The 16750-nt window shown below is 43.8% G+C and overlaps 1 protein-coding gene across 2 annotated transcripts in view; it reads left to right on the top strand.

Annotated features, from left to right (window-relative positions):
• The window catches only part of lhx4 (LIM homeobox 4), a 131945-nt gene extending 123317 nt beyond the window's left edge, over positions 1 to 8628 (top strand). For both annotated transcript variants that reach the window (XM_038794996.1, XM_038794999.1), the window contains 3 exons: positions 1902 to 2059; positions 5031 to 5202; positions 7671 to 8628. In XM_038794996.1, the coding sequence (XP_038650924.1) occupies positions 1902 to 2059; positions 5031 to 5202; positions 7671 to 8062 (722 nt within the window). In that variant the 3' untranslated portion in view covers positions 8063 to 8628. The remainder of the gene's footprint in view (positions 1 to 1901; positions 2060 to 5030; positions 5203 to 7670) is intronic.
• The last annotated feature ends 8122 nt before the right edge of the window (positions 8629 to 16750 follow it).

Here is a 16750-nt window from a genome sequence, read left to right as displayed (position 1 = left end):
GCGCCTACCAGCACAAGTGGCTAGAATTGTGGCTTCACAGCGCCAGCGTCCCAGGTTTGATTCCCCACTAGGTCACTGTCTGTGCGGAGTCTGCACATTCACCCCGTGTCTACATGGGTTTCCTCCGGATGCTCCGGTTTCCTCCCACAGTCCAAAGATGTGCAGGTTTGGTGGATTGGCCATGTTAAATTGCCCTTAGTGACCAAAACAAAAGGTTAGGAGCGGTTATTGGGTTACGGGGATAGGGTGGAAGTGAGGGCTTAAGTGGGTCGGTGCAGACTCGATGGGCCGAATGGCCTCCTTCTGCACTGTATGTTCTATGTTCAGTGCAACATAACATGATCGCTTGCGCCCAGGTTCCCCGTCCAATTATGGACAGCAGACAGATTCCCAAGGTGGGAGGCCCAACAAGGGGGCCTCCAGCACTATTTGGGTACACAGAGAGAGAATTCAGAATGTCCAAATTACCTAACAGCACGTCTTTCGGGACTTGTGGGAGGAAACCGGAGCACCTGAAAGAAACCCACGCAAACACGGGGAGAACGTGCAGACTCCACGCAGACAGTGACCCAAGCTGGGAATCGAACCTGGGACCCTGGAGCTGTGAAGCAACATTTCTACCCACTGTGTTACCGTGCTGCCCAAAGAGATATTAGACAAAAAGAGCCCAAGATTCACCTAGTTCATCTTTTCCCATCCTTGTTATAATAATGAAGTAATTGCCGAATCATTGCAATTAATCTCTACAAATAAGCCTGTACTAGCCAGACGCATACATGAGGTGGAGGAAACCCATGTGGTGTTATACTTTGGAAACCAAAGGCCTAAAGAGATCTATCTTCCCAAGGTGTCAGTTGTTTCATGTCTCAGGTTACTCACAGCCTAAAACATTATTTTCTGGCAAACCCACTCAGGGAGGTGGATGCTGTTGAGGCAAAATGATGATGAATGTGAGGATGCCTGAAAATGGAGTGCTCTTGGAAGCCTGCTGGAAAATCATAATTAAAAAAAGACTCACAGTTGTTAGAGCAATCCCTCGACAGGAGTGGTTTTGGTCATAGTTGTGGTCTTTTCATACGTGTTGCTCACTCGTTGGGCCAGTGAGCGGAGACACTGATGGCTTCCTCGATCTACAGGGAGGGCATGTCCAAGCTGCTGCAGGTCCCCAATCTCAGTGGGAAGGGGGCAGCGGTAAAATGATGTTAGCGTCTAAAAATGGCCCCTGTGGGGCCTTAATTGGTCTAATTGCCCGGCCACCTCTGCAGACAGTGTTGCCAAATACCACTCTCCCCTGAGATAGGACATTTAAGGTGATTAAAACTTGCTATCCATGTCCCATCACACACCAAGCTCTGCTCACCCATCTCATCCATGCTTGCTAACGTACGTTGGCTCCCAGTTAAGCAATCTCTGAATTTAAAAATTCTCAACCTTGTTTTCAGATCTCTCCATGACTTCATCCTTCCCTATCTCTGCAATCTCCTCTAGCCCCATAACCCCAAGAAATCTTTGCCCTGAGAAAACTCTCAACTCTTGAATTTTCCCGATTTTAATTGCTCCACCATTTCTTGCCGTGCCTTCATTTGCCAAGGCTCTAAATTCCCTTCCTAAGCTTCTTTACCTTTTTATCTCCCTTTCCTCCTTTAAGACACTGCTTAAAACCTACCTCTTTGACCAAGGTTTTGGTCATTTGATCTCTTCTCTCCTTATGTAGCTCAATATCAAATTGTGTTTGTATACACCCCTGTAAAGTGTTTTGCAATGTTTTACCATGCTAAAGGCACTGTTCAGATGTGTGTTGTGACTGTAACATAACCCAGTGCCCTTATTTTTGTCACACGAGCTCTGTCGTGTTTGTATCTGTAAATTAAGATTTGGTAAGAACTTGTTGTCTGACATAGATGCTGATGCAGAAGCTGGAGCAAAGCGACCTCGTACTACTATTACAGCCAAGCAATTAGAAACATTGAAGAATGCATACAAAACCTCTCCGAAACCAGCTCGCCATGTGAGAGAACAGCTCTCTTCAGAGACGGGGCTTGACATGAGAGTTGTACAGGTAAAAAAAACCTTAAGGGAAATAATTTTGCTCGTTTTAATTTTATTAATTTCCCTTTAGAAAATATTACTTGTCATTGATAACACAGTTGCTCGTTCTCAGTAGAAGCGGCTTAAATTGCAGCTTAAATGCAATTGCAGTGAGACATCATTTCCCAGTAGAGGGGAGTGCAGACTTCAAAGTGACAGTAAGAGCGAACATCAAAACGGCAGTGAGTACTGACATCATAATGGGAGTGAGTGCTGACATCATAATGGCAGTGAGTACTGACATCACAATGGCAGTGAGTACTGACATTACAAGATCTGTGAGTGATGACATCACAATGGCAATGAGTACTGACATCATAACGGCAGTGAGCACTGACATCACAAGATCTGTGAGTGACGACATCACAATCGCAGTAAGGGTTGACATCATAATGGCAGTGTGTGCTATCATCGCAAGGGCAATAAGTATTGGCATCACAATGGCAGAGAGTCTCACATTATAATGGAATGTGCTGACATCACTCAGGCAGTGTGTGCTGGCGTCACAATGGCAATGAGTAGTGATGTCACAATGGCAAGTATTGTGATTGAGCAGTGCCATATGGTGAATTAGTTAACTCTTTCAGTCCTAAGGTGAATGTTGCTATTTCCAGGGTGGAAGAAATAAAGATGTGCTGAGACTGGAAAATAGGCCATTTTAATTCACATGTACTTTTACTTTTTATGATGTGTCAGAGTGCCATTTGTGAAAAATAACCTTCATTTGCTAAAAGCTATCTACAATATTGTATTGAGTATCGTAAGGGGTCAGTAAAAGCCTCCAAATAAATTTGAACTGATCAGTTTAATAGCCTTACAGTTTTGTGTGCTTCAATGTAATACGGCTGAATTCTTACAATTTAAGTAATCAGTATGCTAAATATCAACTGTAGAAATTATTCAGTCTGTAACTGAATCTAAACTAGAACAATGATGACCCAGATTGGGCACATTCTTTGGGTCACAGTGAAAGTTTCTTGTTCCATGTTACATGATTCACGTTATGATTTATCATCATTGTCACTTACCATTGTACCCCTGCATGAATGCTGTTAGATGTTGTTGACTACTTCTCCAGAGCACAGCTACCAGTGATGTATTTTACTACTATTTAATATTAAAGTTGAGTTTTGTGCATATAGGATTAAGATTAACTAGTGGTATTGCAGTGAGGAGTGGGTATGGACTGCAGCAATCCTAATGGCTCTATTGAGGGAAACAATGTACAGTGCTGACATCATGTATATAGAATGGAATAATTCCAGGCTTGATCGGTGCTGAGTTATGTGACATGAGCTGCTGTGGTTATAATGGTGCCACATCTGGACTTTTCACTCCTGGACTATGAAGGAGCAAATTCAACCATAGTTTCCATAACAGATCACTCACCAGTACCATCTAGTGTGCATGTTGAGTGGGGACATAGATACAATTCATCCATTGTAAAACTGAATGCCAAAACCCGTTGTTCAGTCTCCTGCATAAAGGGCATTCACCTTGGTGAAGTACTGAGGGATGCCCATGGGCCTTATCTAAGCATGAATTAGGAGAATAAGTGAGAAAACTGAGGGAAAAAACAGTCATACTATATTTAGATATCATGAGGAACTATTGGGCATAGTGATGCTTTCTTTTAAAACTCCACTATGTTGCACCTGACATTAGTAAGACATTGGCTCCTTGTGGTATATTTTCCATTTTAGCCAGACTATGAGGAAGATGATCAAAACCTCTGCAAAGGAAAATTGGAGGCTGAACTAGCTCAGTCTTGGTCAGAAAGTAATACATAGAAGATGAGGCCTGGAAGAGGAAGCAGCCTTCGGTAGGCCTCCATGTTGCCATATCCAAACAAAATCACTGCCTCTTCCATTACAGCCTCTCACTTTTGCCATTTTTCTTCCTTCAATCTGGAGGGTGATTTGAGGTGTGGACTACATCACGGAATAAATGCTGAGCTCAGTGAGGGATCCTATCACTAGCTTCCTCTCCTGAAGTAAAGCGCCTAATGGCCTGACTGGGAACCAGTGTGGCTTCTTTCAATAGAGCAGTTACTAAAATTGAAAACTGAATATCAAACGTCTGATCTTGAATTCAATTTTCTTCCTGTCCTTTGATCATCTTCTTCTTGTCCTGCTATACCTCCCCCTCCCACTATTCTGTGCACGATCTGGTTCAAGAGTTGAAGACTTTTGGATCTTCAGGACTGCCAAGGCTCTGGTAGTAAATTATATTCTAGGAGCTCTTTCATCATTTGGGATTCCTCACCTCGGTCACAGTCAACAGACTTTGTTTGGCTGCGGCCCCAATTCAGCATAAGGACTTTGCATTGCCCAACACCAGTCCTGAGGTGATTGAGCCACATCCAATTAGGCCATGCTTCACTGGTTCCACGTGGAAAAGATTCCTCCGGATCATTTAACAACTCATGTATCTTACCCTGTAGACATTGTGAGCAGTCAGCAATCTGTCATCTGTTGGGGTTGCAGTCTAGGGACTGGATAGCATGGAAGAAATGGCCCTTTGACTTGAATCCTTGATAAGGAGCCTGCGTTTTCAGTTAATTTTAATCAACAGTGAGTCACACCTCAGACTTGAGCCCAGACCCAGGTTCAGCCCTATGCCTGCTGCACACGCCCTGAACATTGATAAAGATGCTAAGCCCAATGACATTAAAACTGGTTAATTAAAGATGGCTTTTTGAATTTCCAAATACAATTTTAAAATGCTGTATTCGGCCCCCATGAATATCAGGATGTTTGAAAGTATCCATGCAGTACACCTTGTATTCAGTTGACCATTTGAACTACATAAATACAGTCTACCATATTACTATAAAACAAAATACAGTTATATGGACCACTGTATTTTGTCCAACACAATAGTACAGTATTCTAGCTAGAGTTGAACGGGTGTTTAAATGAAAATCCTCAAACTTCCTTCAGGTTTGGTTCCAGAACAGAAGAGCCAAGGAAAAGCGGTTGAAGAAGGATGCGGGCAGACACAGATGGGGGCAGTATTATAAGAATGTGAAGAGAAGCCGTGGAGGAGCAAAGAATGGGAAAGAAAGCTCGGTGGAGGAAGGGGGTCTCAGTGACAGTGAGCTGAGTTTCAGAGGTGAGTAAGACCTCCTATAGTGAGGCCATTGTATTTGAATGGTTTTGTAGCCTTTTGGGGCATCCGAGTGGTTGATTGAGGATCAAAAGCAATCTCTTGCAGTCATGGCTGAGGACTTCAGGAAGAGCTCTGTAGACACAGAGACAAACAGATGCAAAGAGGTCCCCACTCTTGCAGAGATTGTCACTGAGAAGAGTTCCGTAATTTTCAAGTCTTGTTTCGGGTTCCTGCGAAAAAGCAATGAAGCCCTGAAATCCAGGAAGAGTCTTAAATCCATGAATCCTTCTCCACCACCTAAAAAACAAAAGTCAAGAGCTTGACGGAATACTTTCCATTCTCCTGCATGGACAGACTGCAACAACTTAAGAAGCTTAACACTATCCAGCAGAAAGCATTCTGCTTGATCAATGCTTGATCAATGTAAATACCAGCTTATTCATTTCCTCTACTATCAATGTTCCATGATTGCATTTTCTATCGCAGTGCCTAGCCAGGGCTTCTTCATGAGCACCTCAGAAACCTGACACCTCAATCACCCAAAAAGACAGGGCTGATAGGTGCTTGGGAACACCGTAACCTCCAAGATCCTCTCCCATCACATGCCATTGTGACTTGGACATAATTTCTGAATCAAAATTTTGCTTGGTTCTGAATGGTGTCAAGCTTCTTCACTGTAATTGGAGCTGCACTAATTCATATTTATACCACTCTTTTACTAATTGACACTCCTAGCTATGTTTTGAAATACTGCTTTTTATTTTACACTGGTTAAACAGCCCAGTGGAACATGCATTACAACCTGTTTCACAATAGTAAAACATTTTCCTTATATGGTAACACAGTATATAACACTGCTTCCTTAATTGCACAGTGATACCAATCATGTTAATACAGTGTTAAACAAAGATATAATGCATCTGTTTGTATTATTTTAGCTTTTATAACATAATATATTGGGGATTATTTTAGCCAAAGGGTGAAACAGTTGCCAAATAGATGCAGTGCTAAGACACACTTACTTAAACATCTGGATTCAGAACTCAATCTTGGTTCCCATTGAATTTGTCTGGAATGGCGAAAGGAGAAACCTGCAGGTTTAACACTTAAGTGTTGATCAGATGTTGATCAGATACCGTGCTACCGTGGGCAGCACGGTAGCATGGTGGTTAGCATAAATGCTTTACAGCTCCAGGGTCCCAGGTTCGATTCCCGGCTGGGTCACTGTCTGTACGGAGTCTGCACGTCCTCCCCGTGTGTGCGTGGGTTTCCTCCGGGTGCTCCGGTTTCCTCCCACAGTCCAAAGATGTGCGGGTTAGGTGGATTGGCCATGTTAAATTGCCCGTAGTGTCCTAAAAAGTAAGGTTAAGGGGGGGGGGGTTGTTGGGTTACGGGTATAGGGTGGGTTTGGGTAGGGTGATCATTGCTCGGCACAACATCGAGGGCCGAAGGGCCTGTTCTGTGCTGTGCTGTACTGTTCTATGTTGTATGTTCTAGATGCAGTTCTTGTGAAGCAGGATGTTTGGGCTTCCCGCCCCCACTTCCACTGAAGGTGTGGAGAATACTGGCTGGCACAGGGAACAAGAGAGAGAGCACACAGGTTGTTTGATGCAGTATTGGCAGTCAAGGGATGTCCTGTACCTGCAGGGGGGAAAGGACATTACCGCACCCTCCTGTTCCTATCTGCCTGTCCTCACCTCCTTCCAGTCTTCATTCAGACCAAGAGCAACCTGTACCAAGATGCCAACGAGCAACCATTCCATGTCTCCTGCTAAATCCTATAATTTAACCATTAAGACAGAGTAGCATAGTCTGACTCTTTGAGGTGGCTTATACTTAGAAACTTCCTGAATCTAGTGATGCATGAGGCAGACAAAGCACCAGGACGGTGTCTTGCAGTATGTATTAGCTAATCCAGCATTGCATCTTATGCCCTATCTTCGCCATCTTGAAGTATTGGGAGAAAGTCCCCCCTATTATGTGGTTCTCGGACATAACCCTGATATTAGAATTGTGCCATAACCCTCTTTTTTAAATTAGCTAACCTGCTGTGCATGTTCTGGATTATTTTATGTGTTGTGCATTGTGGGCAGTATTCTCTGGCCTCCCCAATGGCATGTTTCCTGATTGGTCGGCAGCGGGATCTTCTGGTCCCACCGCTGTCAATGGGATTTCCCACAGAATCCACCTCACACCGCCGGGAAACCTGCGGCGGGGGTGCGCCACCGGCGGGACGAGAAGATCCTGCCAGCGTGTACAGGCGGAAAATCTCATCCTGTGCGTTAAAGGGTTATCATTTAACATTTCCGAGTATACAAGAATTAAAAGGCGATAGAATTGCAATGATAGCCTTCAGCAGTTAATCTGTCTTTCACTTCATGGAATAAAATTGCCTTCTAAAGTCAACATCAATTTTTTCAAGTGCAATATTAGCCAAAAGCACTAATTATTTTGTTTATTCTGTATTCCAGATGATCAGATCCTCTCTGAACTGGGTCACACTAATGGAATTTACAGTGGTGTGAGTGAAATGACTGGCAGACAGTTACTGAATGGCAGTTTCACTGTCGATGGCATTGGGCAACAGTACCACGACCTGCGAGCTAGCAGCCCCTACGGAATCCCTCAGTCCCCATCGTCTATAGCCTCTGCCCCTTCACACACTCCCTTACTGAACAGCCTTGGCTATATTGACAATAATTTGGGGATTATAGCACAAGGAGGACAGGGAATGAGCCATGCCCTGAGAATGATGACAGGCGGTCCTACTTCTGATATCTCCACAGGCAGCAGTGCTGGTTACCCAGACTTTCCAACAAGTCCTGCTTCATGGCTTGACGACATGGACCATCCTCAGTTTTAACACACCGTACTGCTGAGATCCATTGGAGACGTCTAGAAGAGGACTAGTAGCCATGGCAGCTGCAGGATTTTTGAAGACAAGCAATGTATGTGTTTACAGCTTTGGCTTCCTCACTCTGTGGAAGTGAATCCAGCTCAAATACAGCACCGAGATCTAAGGACCCGAACCACTGGTCTGGGACAAGCACCTACCTAGGTGGACCTTCTAATGCTTGCAAGTGAAGGCCAAAGCATGCAAGTGGGTGGCGTTTTATTGACTGAAATGCCAAACCTGATGGAAACAAGTAGGTGGGTCGAGAAGGAGGCAACCATGTTCTTATTCTGAACATAAAAGAGACACCAGATCTTGAGATGATCTTACTGTAGGCTGTATTTCACCACCATTAAAATTCAAATCTACAAGTAAAATGACAAGTTGGTTGAGACAGTCAGTGTAAAATAAATTGTAGAGACAACAGTTTTGTCGTACAACTCTGATTTGCTCAAAAATATATTTATTTTACTGAGAATAGCAAGAGCATATCTTCATTCTTAGATCCAGATGGAATGTCCAGTGTCTGGAGTTGCTATACAAACATTGTGTGTTCTGGGAAGGAGAGGAGAACATTCTAAGCTTGCCACTAGGTGTGCACTGTTGGGTTTGCATCTTCCTAGTCTTTCCCTCATCATAGGAACAGGGATAGGTCATTCAACCCTTCGAGCCATCTACCCGCCCTGGTTCCATAATCCTTAATAACCTTGCCTATCAAGGGCATTCAGGTAATTGGATCCTGTTCCAAGCTGATAATAAATTGTGTGACCATTGAAGCACATGATGTGTAAATCAAGGCGCATACACACAGGGGCACTATGTTTGTGCACAGGGAAACCCAAATGATCTGGAATTTTCCCATCAATCTTTTGAAACTTGGGGCCCTTCATTGTTTGACAAGCAAATTCAAATGGCTGTGCGCAGAAATGGTTTGGCTGCAGATCCTTACACATTTCCCCATGCAGAAGAAACTGTAAATGAACAAACAGCTGTTGCAGGCTGGTGGAGATTCAGAAGAACCAAACTGCTCAAAGCTTCCCTTTTGCCTCAAAGCTCCCAAAATTCACTTCCTTAAATCTGCATAGCTAATCTGCACAGTGCTGGTCTTATAAGTGCCCTTCAGCTTTGATAGGCTGGGTTTAAATCTAGCCGGAAGGACTGTCCCTCTCAGGCTTTCCACTCCTTTTTGCTCACTGGTGTATATCTTTTTCTTTTCCTCTCTGGTATAAAGAAAGCTTTGTAAAACACTGTACTTTACTGTACTCAATTTATATCCTCCAATTGTAGTTGGTGCTGTTGGAAAGGTTCCCCCCCTATGTTTGTGCCATTTTAGGCCACCGAGATGGACAATGCTGAATGCCACCTTCTCTCCACACATTTAATTTCTAATGGAGATCTTCCTTGTTGGTCAACTCAGATATGGTACAGTCTTAAAATCTGACAATGTTCTCGATATCATTTCACTGATAGAAGAAAATGGTATGATATAAAGACTATTGGGCAATCCTCTCTGGCTGAGATGCAACTTGTAGTGAATGTTTTTGTAACCATGCAGCTATCAGTGATATGAGGGTGTGGGCTAGAGGGGGAGGTGAAAGGTCAGTTACTCATATATTCTGGTCAATTCCTGATTAATATAAACCAGTTTGCCATGAAACATTCAAGCTTAGGAATTTAATTAGTTCCTGATTTTTTTTTGTGAATCAGCCAGTTTGCAAACCTTAGACCCTCATGCCATTTAATCATTAATCCAACAGCCCACTTGAAGCGAAAAATAAATAAATCAGTTTAAATAAAATATTTTGCAACATGACTTTGAAGCACTGTAGAAAATCTAAGACTGTGTTTTGTATAAAAGGTGCATATTGATGAACGTTTAAAGGAGGAAATGGGAAGCAGGAACACACTCTATATCCTAAGCAAATGATAAAATACCTGAATCCCTGGAATTTAACACAGGCAGGGTGAATGGAAAATAGTTTGGCTCATTGGAATTCTCCATGGTGAAAATCAATGGGAAGTAGTTTGGCCTGTTGAAACTTTATACAGTGGGAGTGAATGGGAAATGATGCAGTAGACTGGACATCTATACAATGGGAGTGACCAGTGTTTAAAATGCTTGCTGTTCTCAATGTTCTTCCAACTCTGAAGCAAGAGCAGTCTCATAGTCCATTCCATCCCCTCACCTACTTGAACTCCTGGATACAAATGGAAAGTTTGGTTGATTGCAATTCTAGCCATTGGGAACGAAAGAAGAGCCTATTTGAATCCTATGCAATGAATGGGTAATGAATGGGAAGTTTCTCTGGCCCATTGCACTTTTACATGATGATAGTGAAAGGACAGCTCATTGAAACTCTCTGCGTGGTTTACAGTTATTGCTGACACAAGGTGCACATTCTGGGTGGCACAATGGTTAGTACTGCTGCCTCACAGTGCCAGAGACCCGGGTTTGATTCCAACCTTGGGTGACTGTGTGGAGTTTTTACTTTATCCCTGTTTCTGCGTGGATTTCCTCCAGGTGCTCCGATTTCCTCCCAGTCCGAAGATGTGTAGGTCAGGTAAATTGGCCCTGCTAAATTGCCTTTAGTGTCCAAAGGTTAGGTGGCATTATGGAGATAGGGCAGGGGGGTGGGTCTAGGTAGGGTCCTCTTTCAGAGGGCTGATGGGCTGAATGGTCTCCTTTTAATTCTATGATTCTATGAAAGTGTGCAGAGTTGAATGCCGGGATCATCTCAATCTGTTTTGAGCACATACCATGGTCCTGGCCCTAAAGCACCTTCACTGTTCTGTGTCACAATGATTTGAAGATGGAGGATGAAACAAGAAGTAAATTCATCTTATCTGTGAGCAAGGTATACATTCTATCTGGGTTTTACATGACCAGTGAAATACTGACCTATAAAGTAGACAGCTTCTTATTTATCATCAATCAAATTAATTGCTTAACTTTCAGCGTGTTTCAGAGACAAGTTAAATGGAGTCAACAAAGAAACATAAACCTTTTTGGTTGCCTTCTCAAGTCCACATACTCAGTTATAAATCCCAATATAACTCTATCAGTAAAATTTTTTTTTTTTTTTTTAATTAAGGGGGCAATTTAGCGTGGCCAATCCACCTACTCTGCACATTTTTGGGTTGTGGGGGCGAAACCCACGCAGACACGGGGAGAATGTGCAAACTCCACACGGACAGTGACCCAGAGCCGGGATCGAACCTGGGACCTCAGCGCCGTGAGGCGGTTGTGCTAACCACTAGGCCACCGTGCTGCCCTACTCTATCAGTAAAATGAAGGAAGTGTAACATTATCAACTGTCAACGTAGTGAGTAATAACATGACTATAATCAAAGTCAATCAAGGACAACTTCTGAAGCTAAATTTCCCAATTTCAGATTAATAGAGAATTTGCAATTTGTTTGGCCAATGCTCACTCAACTGTGGTTCACTTCCACCCCTTCCTCCCTTACTTACATCTATTCATTCTTATTCAGAATATGGGGCGGGATTCTCCCGCACTTGGCACAATGGACTGGCGCCAAGAACGGCGCGAACAACTCCGACCACCCAGAAGTTGCAGAATCCTCCGCACTTACGGAGGGGTTGGCGCTGCGCCAACTGGCGCCGAAGGGTCGTCGTGGTCCTGCACATGCACAGAACCATCGGCGTGTTCTGGCGCATGCGCAGGGAGTTTCTTCTCCATGCCGGCCATGCCGGAGCCCTATTGAGGCCGGTGCGGAGGGAAAGAGTGCCCCCACGGCACAGGACCGCCCGCAGATTGATGGGCCCCAATCACAGGCCAGGCCACCATGGAGGCTCCCCCGGGGCCGGATCCCCCCCCCCCCGTCCCCCTCCCCCCCCCCCCCCCCCCCCGAGGACCCCGCTAGATGGCCAACAAGCCATGTCCCGCCGTGATGGACCATGTCCATTTAACGGCGGCGGGACTGGCCGAAAATGGGTGGCCGCTCGGCTCATCGGGGAATTCGTCAGCCAGTGTCGGAGAGGCGGGGTGGGATTCACGCCGCCCCCCAGCGATTCTCCAACCCGGCGAGGGGTCGGAGAATCCCGCCCAAGAAGTTCCTCCTCTGGTTTTAACACAATTCCAACAGTTGGCTTCTATGAAGTTCACTATTAGGAGCATGCGTCTCCAGTATTACATTAATGATCTGGAAGAAGGAACTGAAGGCACGTTTGCTAAGTTTGCAGATGATACAAAGTTCTGTAGAGGGGCAGGTAGTATTGAGAAAGCAGGCAGGCTGCAGAAGGACTTAGACACGCTAGGAGAGTCGGCAAAGAAGTGGCAGATAGAATACATTGAGGAAAAGTGTGAGGTGAAGCACTTTGGAAGGAGAAATGGAGGCATAGACTATTTTCTAAATGGGGAGATGCTTAGGAAATCAGAAGCACAAAGGGACTTGGGAGTCCTTCTTCACGATTCTCTTCAGGTTAACGTACAAGTTCAGTCGGCAGTTTGGAAGGTAAATGCAATGTTAGCATTCATGTCAAGAGGGCTAGAATGCAAGACCAGAGATGTACTTCTGAGTCTATATAAAGCTCTGGGCAGACCCCATTTGGAGTATTGTGAGCAGTTATGGGCCTCGTATTTAAGGAGGAATGTGCTTGCCTTGGAAAGAGTCCAGAGGAGGTTCACAAGAATGATCCCTGGAATGAAGAGCTTGAAAATGAAATGAAAATCACTTATTGTCACGAGTAGGCTTCAATGAAGTTACTGTGAAATGCCCCTAGTCGCCACATTCTGGCACCTGTCCGGGGAGGCTGGCACGGGAATCGAACCGTGCTGCTGGCCTGCTTGGTCTGCTTTAAAAGCCAGCGAACCAGCTTGTCGTATAAGGAACGATTGAGGACTCTGGGGCTGTACTCATAGGAGTTTAGAAGGATGAGGGGGGATCTTATTGAAACTTAGAAGATACTGCGAGGCCTGGATAGAGTTGATGTGGAGAGGATGTTTGCACTTGTAGGAAAAACTAGAAGCAGAGGACACAATCTCAAATTAAATAGACGATCCTTGAAAACAGAGATGAGGAGGAATTTCTTCAGCCAGAGGGTGGTGAATCTGTGGAACGCTTTGCCGCAGAAGGCTGTGGAGGCCAAATCACTGAGTGTCTTTATGATAGAGATAGATAGTTTTTTAATTATTAAGGGGATCAGGGATTATGGAGAGAAGGCAGGAGAATGGGGATGAGAAAAATATCAGCCATGATTGAATGGCGGAGCAGACTCGATGGGCTGAGTTGCCTAATTCTGCTCCTATGTCTTATGGTCTTCTGATCTCATGGTCTTATTAATCAGTATACTGGAACCTCAATAGCTGTTTCTTTGGGGCAGGTCATGGATACTCAGTGAGTCCATAGGATTAATGTGAAATTGACGAGCGTGAAATGCCTCTTCTGGTTTAACCCTTAATCCTGCAACTGAAGTTAAATTAGGGCAAAAAAGAGAAACTTATTGTTAGTAAAATTAAAAGTTTAAATTGCAAAAGGTTAGATTGGTTTTATATATTCTGCTACTCAGGCTTATTTATTTTAGATGGGTTTCATGCATGTGTTGAAATAAGGCAGAGAGAATATGAATATAAGTCCATCCAGCATTCATACAGAAACAAGAGTTACAATGGAAATGAGCTGGTTTCTAAATAGTCAAACGTTCTTTGGCTGGTCAGCTCAAAATCTTAAGTGATCCAACGACCAGGAACCAACAGGTGCACAATGGGAAATGCCAACCAGCAGTATACGTGCATAATGCATCCTTTCTTATGTTTTATTGAGATTAAAAGAACACAAAACAAATTTATTGCACTAAAGTAGAATTATATTTACTTTGCTGGTTGCATGACTATTAAATTGCTTGATCCATCTCAGTTTATTGCAATCAACCTAAAATAAGTTGAACTAGGGACTAGAAAATGGGCATGGGCCCCAAAGCAAGTCAGCATAGCAATTTAGCGGCCTACTACCGGGTTCACGCCAGTTATCCTCACAGTTGGATTTTTTTCTTGGAGGAGGGGTGTGGTTTGGGCAAGACATCTCTGTCCCAAATTGATCTCCTGGACCCTGACTTGATATTTAATGAAGTAAACAGAGAGTAACATGGTGGAACACCAAGTAGAGCCCCCACTGATTGCTGCATGATAGGGCAAGGCCCTCACTAGTCCTATGAGAGAGTTTTCCAATGGCAGCAAAAATAACCAGATCACTCCTGGATAACAGTACAAGTCAAGATTACCTCGTGGTTGAGCATGGTTTATATCATAGGCTGGCTAGGAAAACATCAGGATAGAAAATATATTTAACTAAATCAAAATGGAAGCTAACAATTTGATTTACAGTTGGAAAGTCTGCATCCCAAATTATTAATGGATTAAGATACATGAAAGTCATGGGGAAAAATGTTGCTTTCCCAAATTTGGGAGGTTTTCATAATACACTTAATACATGTCCAAACTCAGTTTAAAACTGAAAGGGTAACTTAAAATGTATAATTCTACGAATGCTTTTGTTTTCTTGATCCTTTTTGATGCATCTCCAACCACCCCTTATCCTTTCATTGATGCTGATCAGTGAATGGCCCAGTGACACCCTATGTTGCTTTGGCAGCAATACCATTTGGCAATGGTGTGGCTTGGTAAAACACCTGAGTGTTCCTGCTCAAATTGGACCATTCTCCCCCCACGCTGTCCCATGGAGCTCATTTAACAGGCAGATATAAATGTTGGAGAGCACTATGGCTGACTTTTCCAACCACTTCCAACCGGAAGAAAATGAAAATCACCTCAAGCAAAATGAAAATTGGGGCAGCACGGTAGCATAGTGGTTAGCACAATTGCTTCACAGCTCCAGGGTCCCAGGTTCGATTCCCGGCTTGGGCCACTGTCTGTGTGGAGTCTGCACGTTCTCCCCGTGTGTGCGTGGGTTTCCTCTGGGTGCTCCAGTTTCCTCCCACAGTCCAAAGATGTGCAGGTTAGGTGGATTGGCCATGCTAAATTGTCCTTAGTGTTCAAAATTGCCGTTAGTGTTGGGTGGGGTTACTGGATAGGGTGGATGGAGGCAAAACAAGTGGGGTGCTCTTTCCAAGAGACGGTGCAGACTCGATGGGCCAAATGGCCTCCTTCTGTACTGTAAATTCTATGATGTCCATGAAAATTGGTCATCCACATTGTTCGCTGCCCCAAATAGAGTTGTGATCTCCTGCCTTCTATTTTAATAAAGCCAACAAAACCAAAGTAAGAAGTTAACACTAGATTTACACCTAGCATTTGGTTTCCCATTCTCTGCATCATGTTTTCCATTTTCTATTTATAGGTGGGGGGAAAAAAATTGAACTTTGTATGCAGCTCTCAAATCTGCTGGTCAATTGTTACAATCTCTCCTCCCTCAGTATTCCCTCCATGATCCCTCACTCAGCCTTATCCTTCTGAGTTCTTAGTTGGCAGGCTGACTGACCAGCAGAAGTACACTGCACGGAGAGGAGGCTCTAATCTGACAAGTCCTGTACCACAGGATACATCTCCTGTTGGATGATCTTTGAGCAGCAGTTGTGACAGAGGTTGAGGAGTGTACAGCAATAGACTGTAGCAGAAAGAGTTGGGATACGTTATCCTTAAAAACAGGAATGAGGGTGGCACAGTGGTTAGCACTGCTGCCTCACGGCACCGAGGACCCATGTTTGATCCCGGCTCTGGGTAACTGTCCAGTGTCTTGTGTGGGTCTTACCCCCACAACCCAAAGATGTGCAGGTTAGGTGGATTGGCCACACTAAATTCTCCTTAATTGGACAAAAAAGAATTGGGTACTCAAAATTTATATTAAAATTAGGAAAGAGACTTGTAATAATAGAACACAGTCATCATTTATGTGCCGTTTAGTAACTTATCCTTAAGTATAAAATAATGTAGTTCGTGCCATATTGGGGGTGCTGATACTCTACATCATGAAGAGTAAGGCCTGAAGAGGTGCCAAGGGCAACTTAGATATATTTTCACAGAAGGAGAGGGAATGGAAAGGAAGAAGGATCCGTGGGCCATTTCCCTGAATAACTCTTGGTTTTCTGCTAGCAACGGAAACAGGTTTCTCACAGGGTAACCAGAGGTGGGGAGTAATTAGAAAATAGTTCACTCTTAGAATAAAAAAGTATGCAAGTTTCATGAATAGCCAATTTTACCAATTGGCTATTTTAATAGCCAAACTTGAAACAAATGCAGATAAACAGATTGAGAGAAAACTGTAGGAAAATGCCCAACTAAAAATGAGATTTATGTTTATTTGACCTAAGCAAAGATGTATTCCAGATAGGATTATGTTAGAGGGTTTTGGCAACAAATTGGGATTCTGCATCTTATTGCCTGTGTAACAATCACGGAACTTGATGTGATGTGCTTGAAGATGTTTTGGAGAAATGTGGTAGTTGTGTGACCAAGTCCTCCTGTCAGTCTCATAACATTACTGCTGGGATGAAATGAGAATTGTCCCCAAGAATCCAGATAGTTTGACCATTGACAGTTTTGAGTCTCACCGTGCATTTTTGAAGGATGGAAGCTGCACCAACTTTGGTTATTGTCTTGCACATTTTCAGAATTGGGCATGTGAGGTTGTTTGTGTGGGCGTGGAGGTGTGCGCATTCGGCCACCCATTTGGCTGCATAAG

Source organism: Scyliorhinus canicula, chromosome 4 (genome assembly GCF_902713615.1).
Source record: "Scyliorhinus canicula chromosome 4, sScyCan1.1, whole genome shotgun sequence".
Taxonomy (NCBI): Eukaryota; Metazoa; Chordata; class Chondrichthyes; order Carcharhiniformes; family Scyliorhinidae; genus Scyliorhinus; species Scyliorhinus canicula.
Note: the sequence above shows the minus strand (reverse complement) of the source record. Positions and strands in the feature narration are given on the sequence as shown.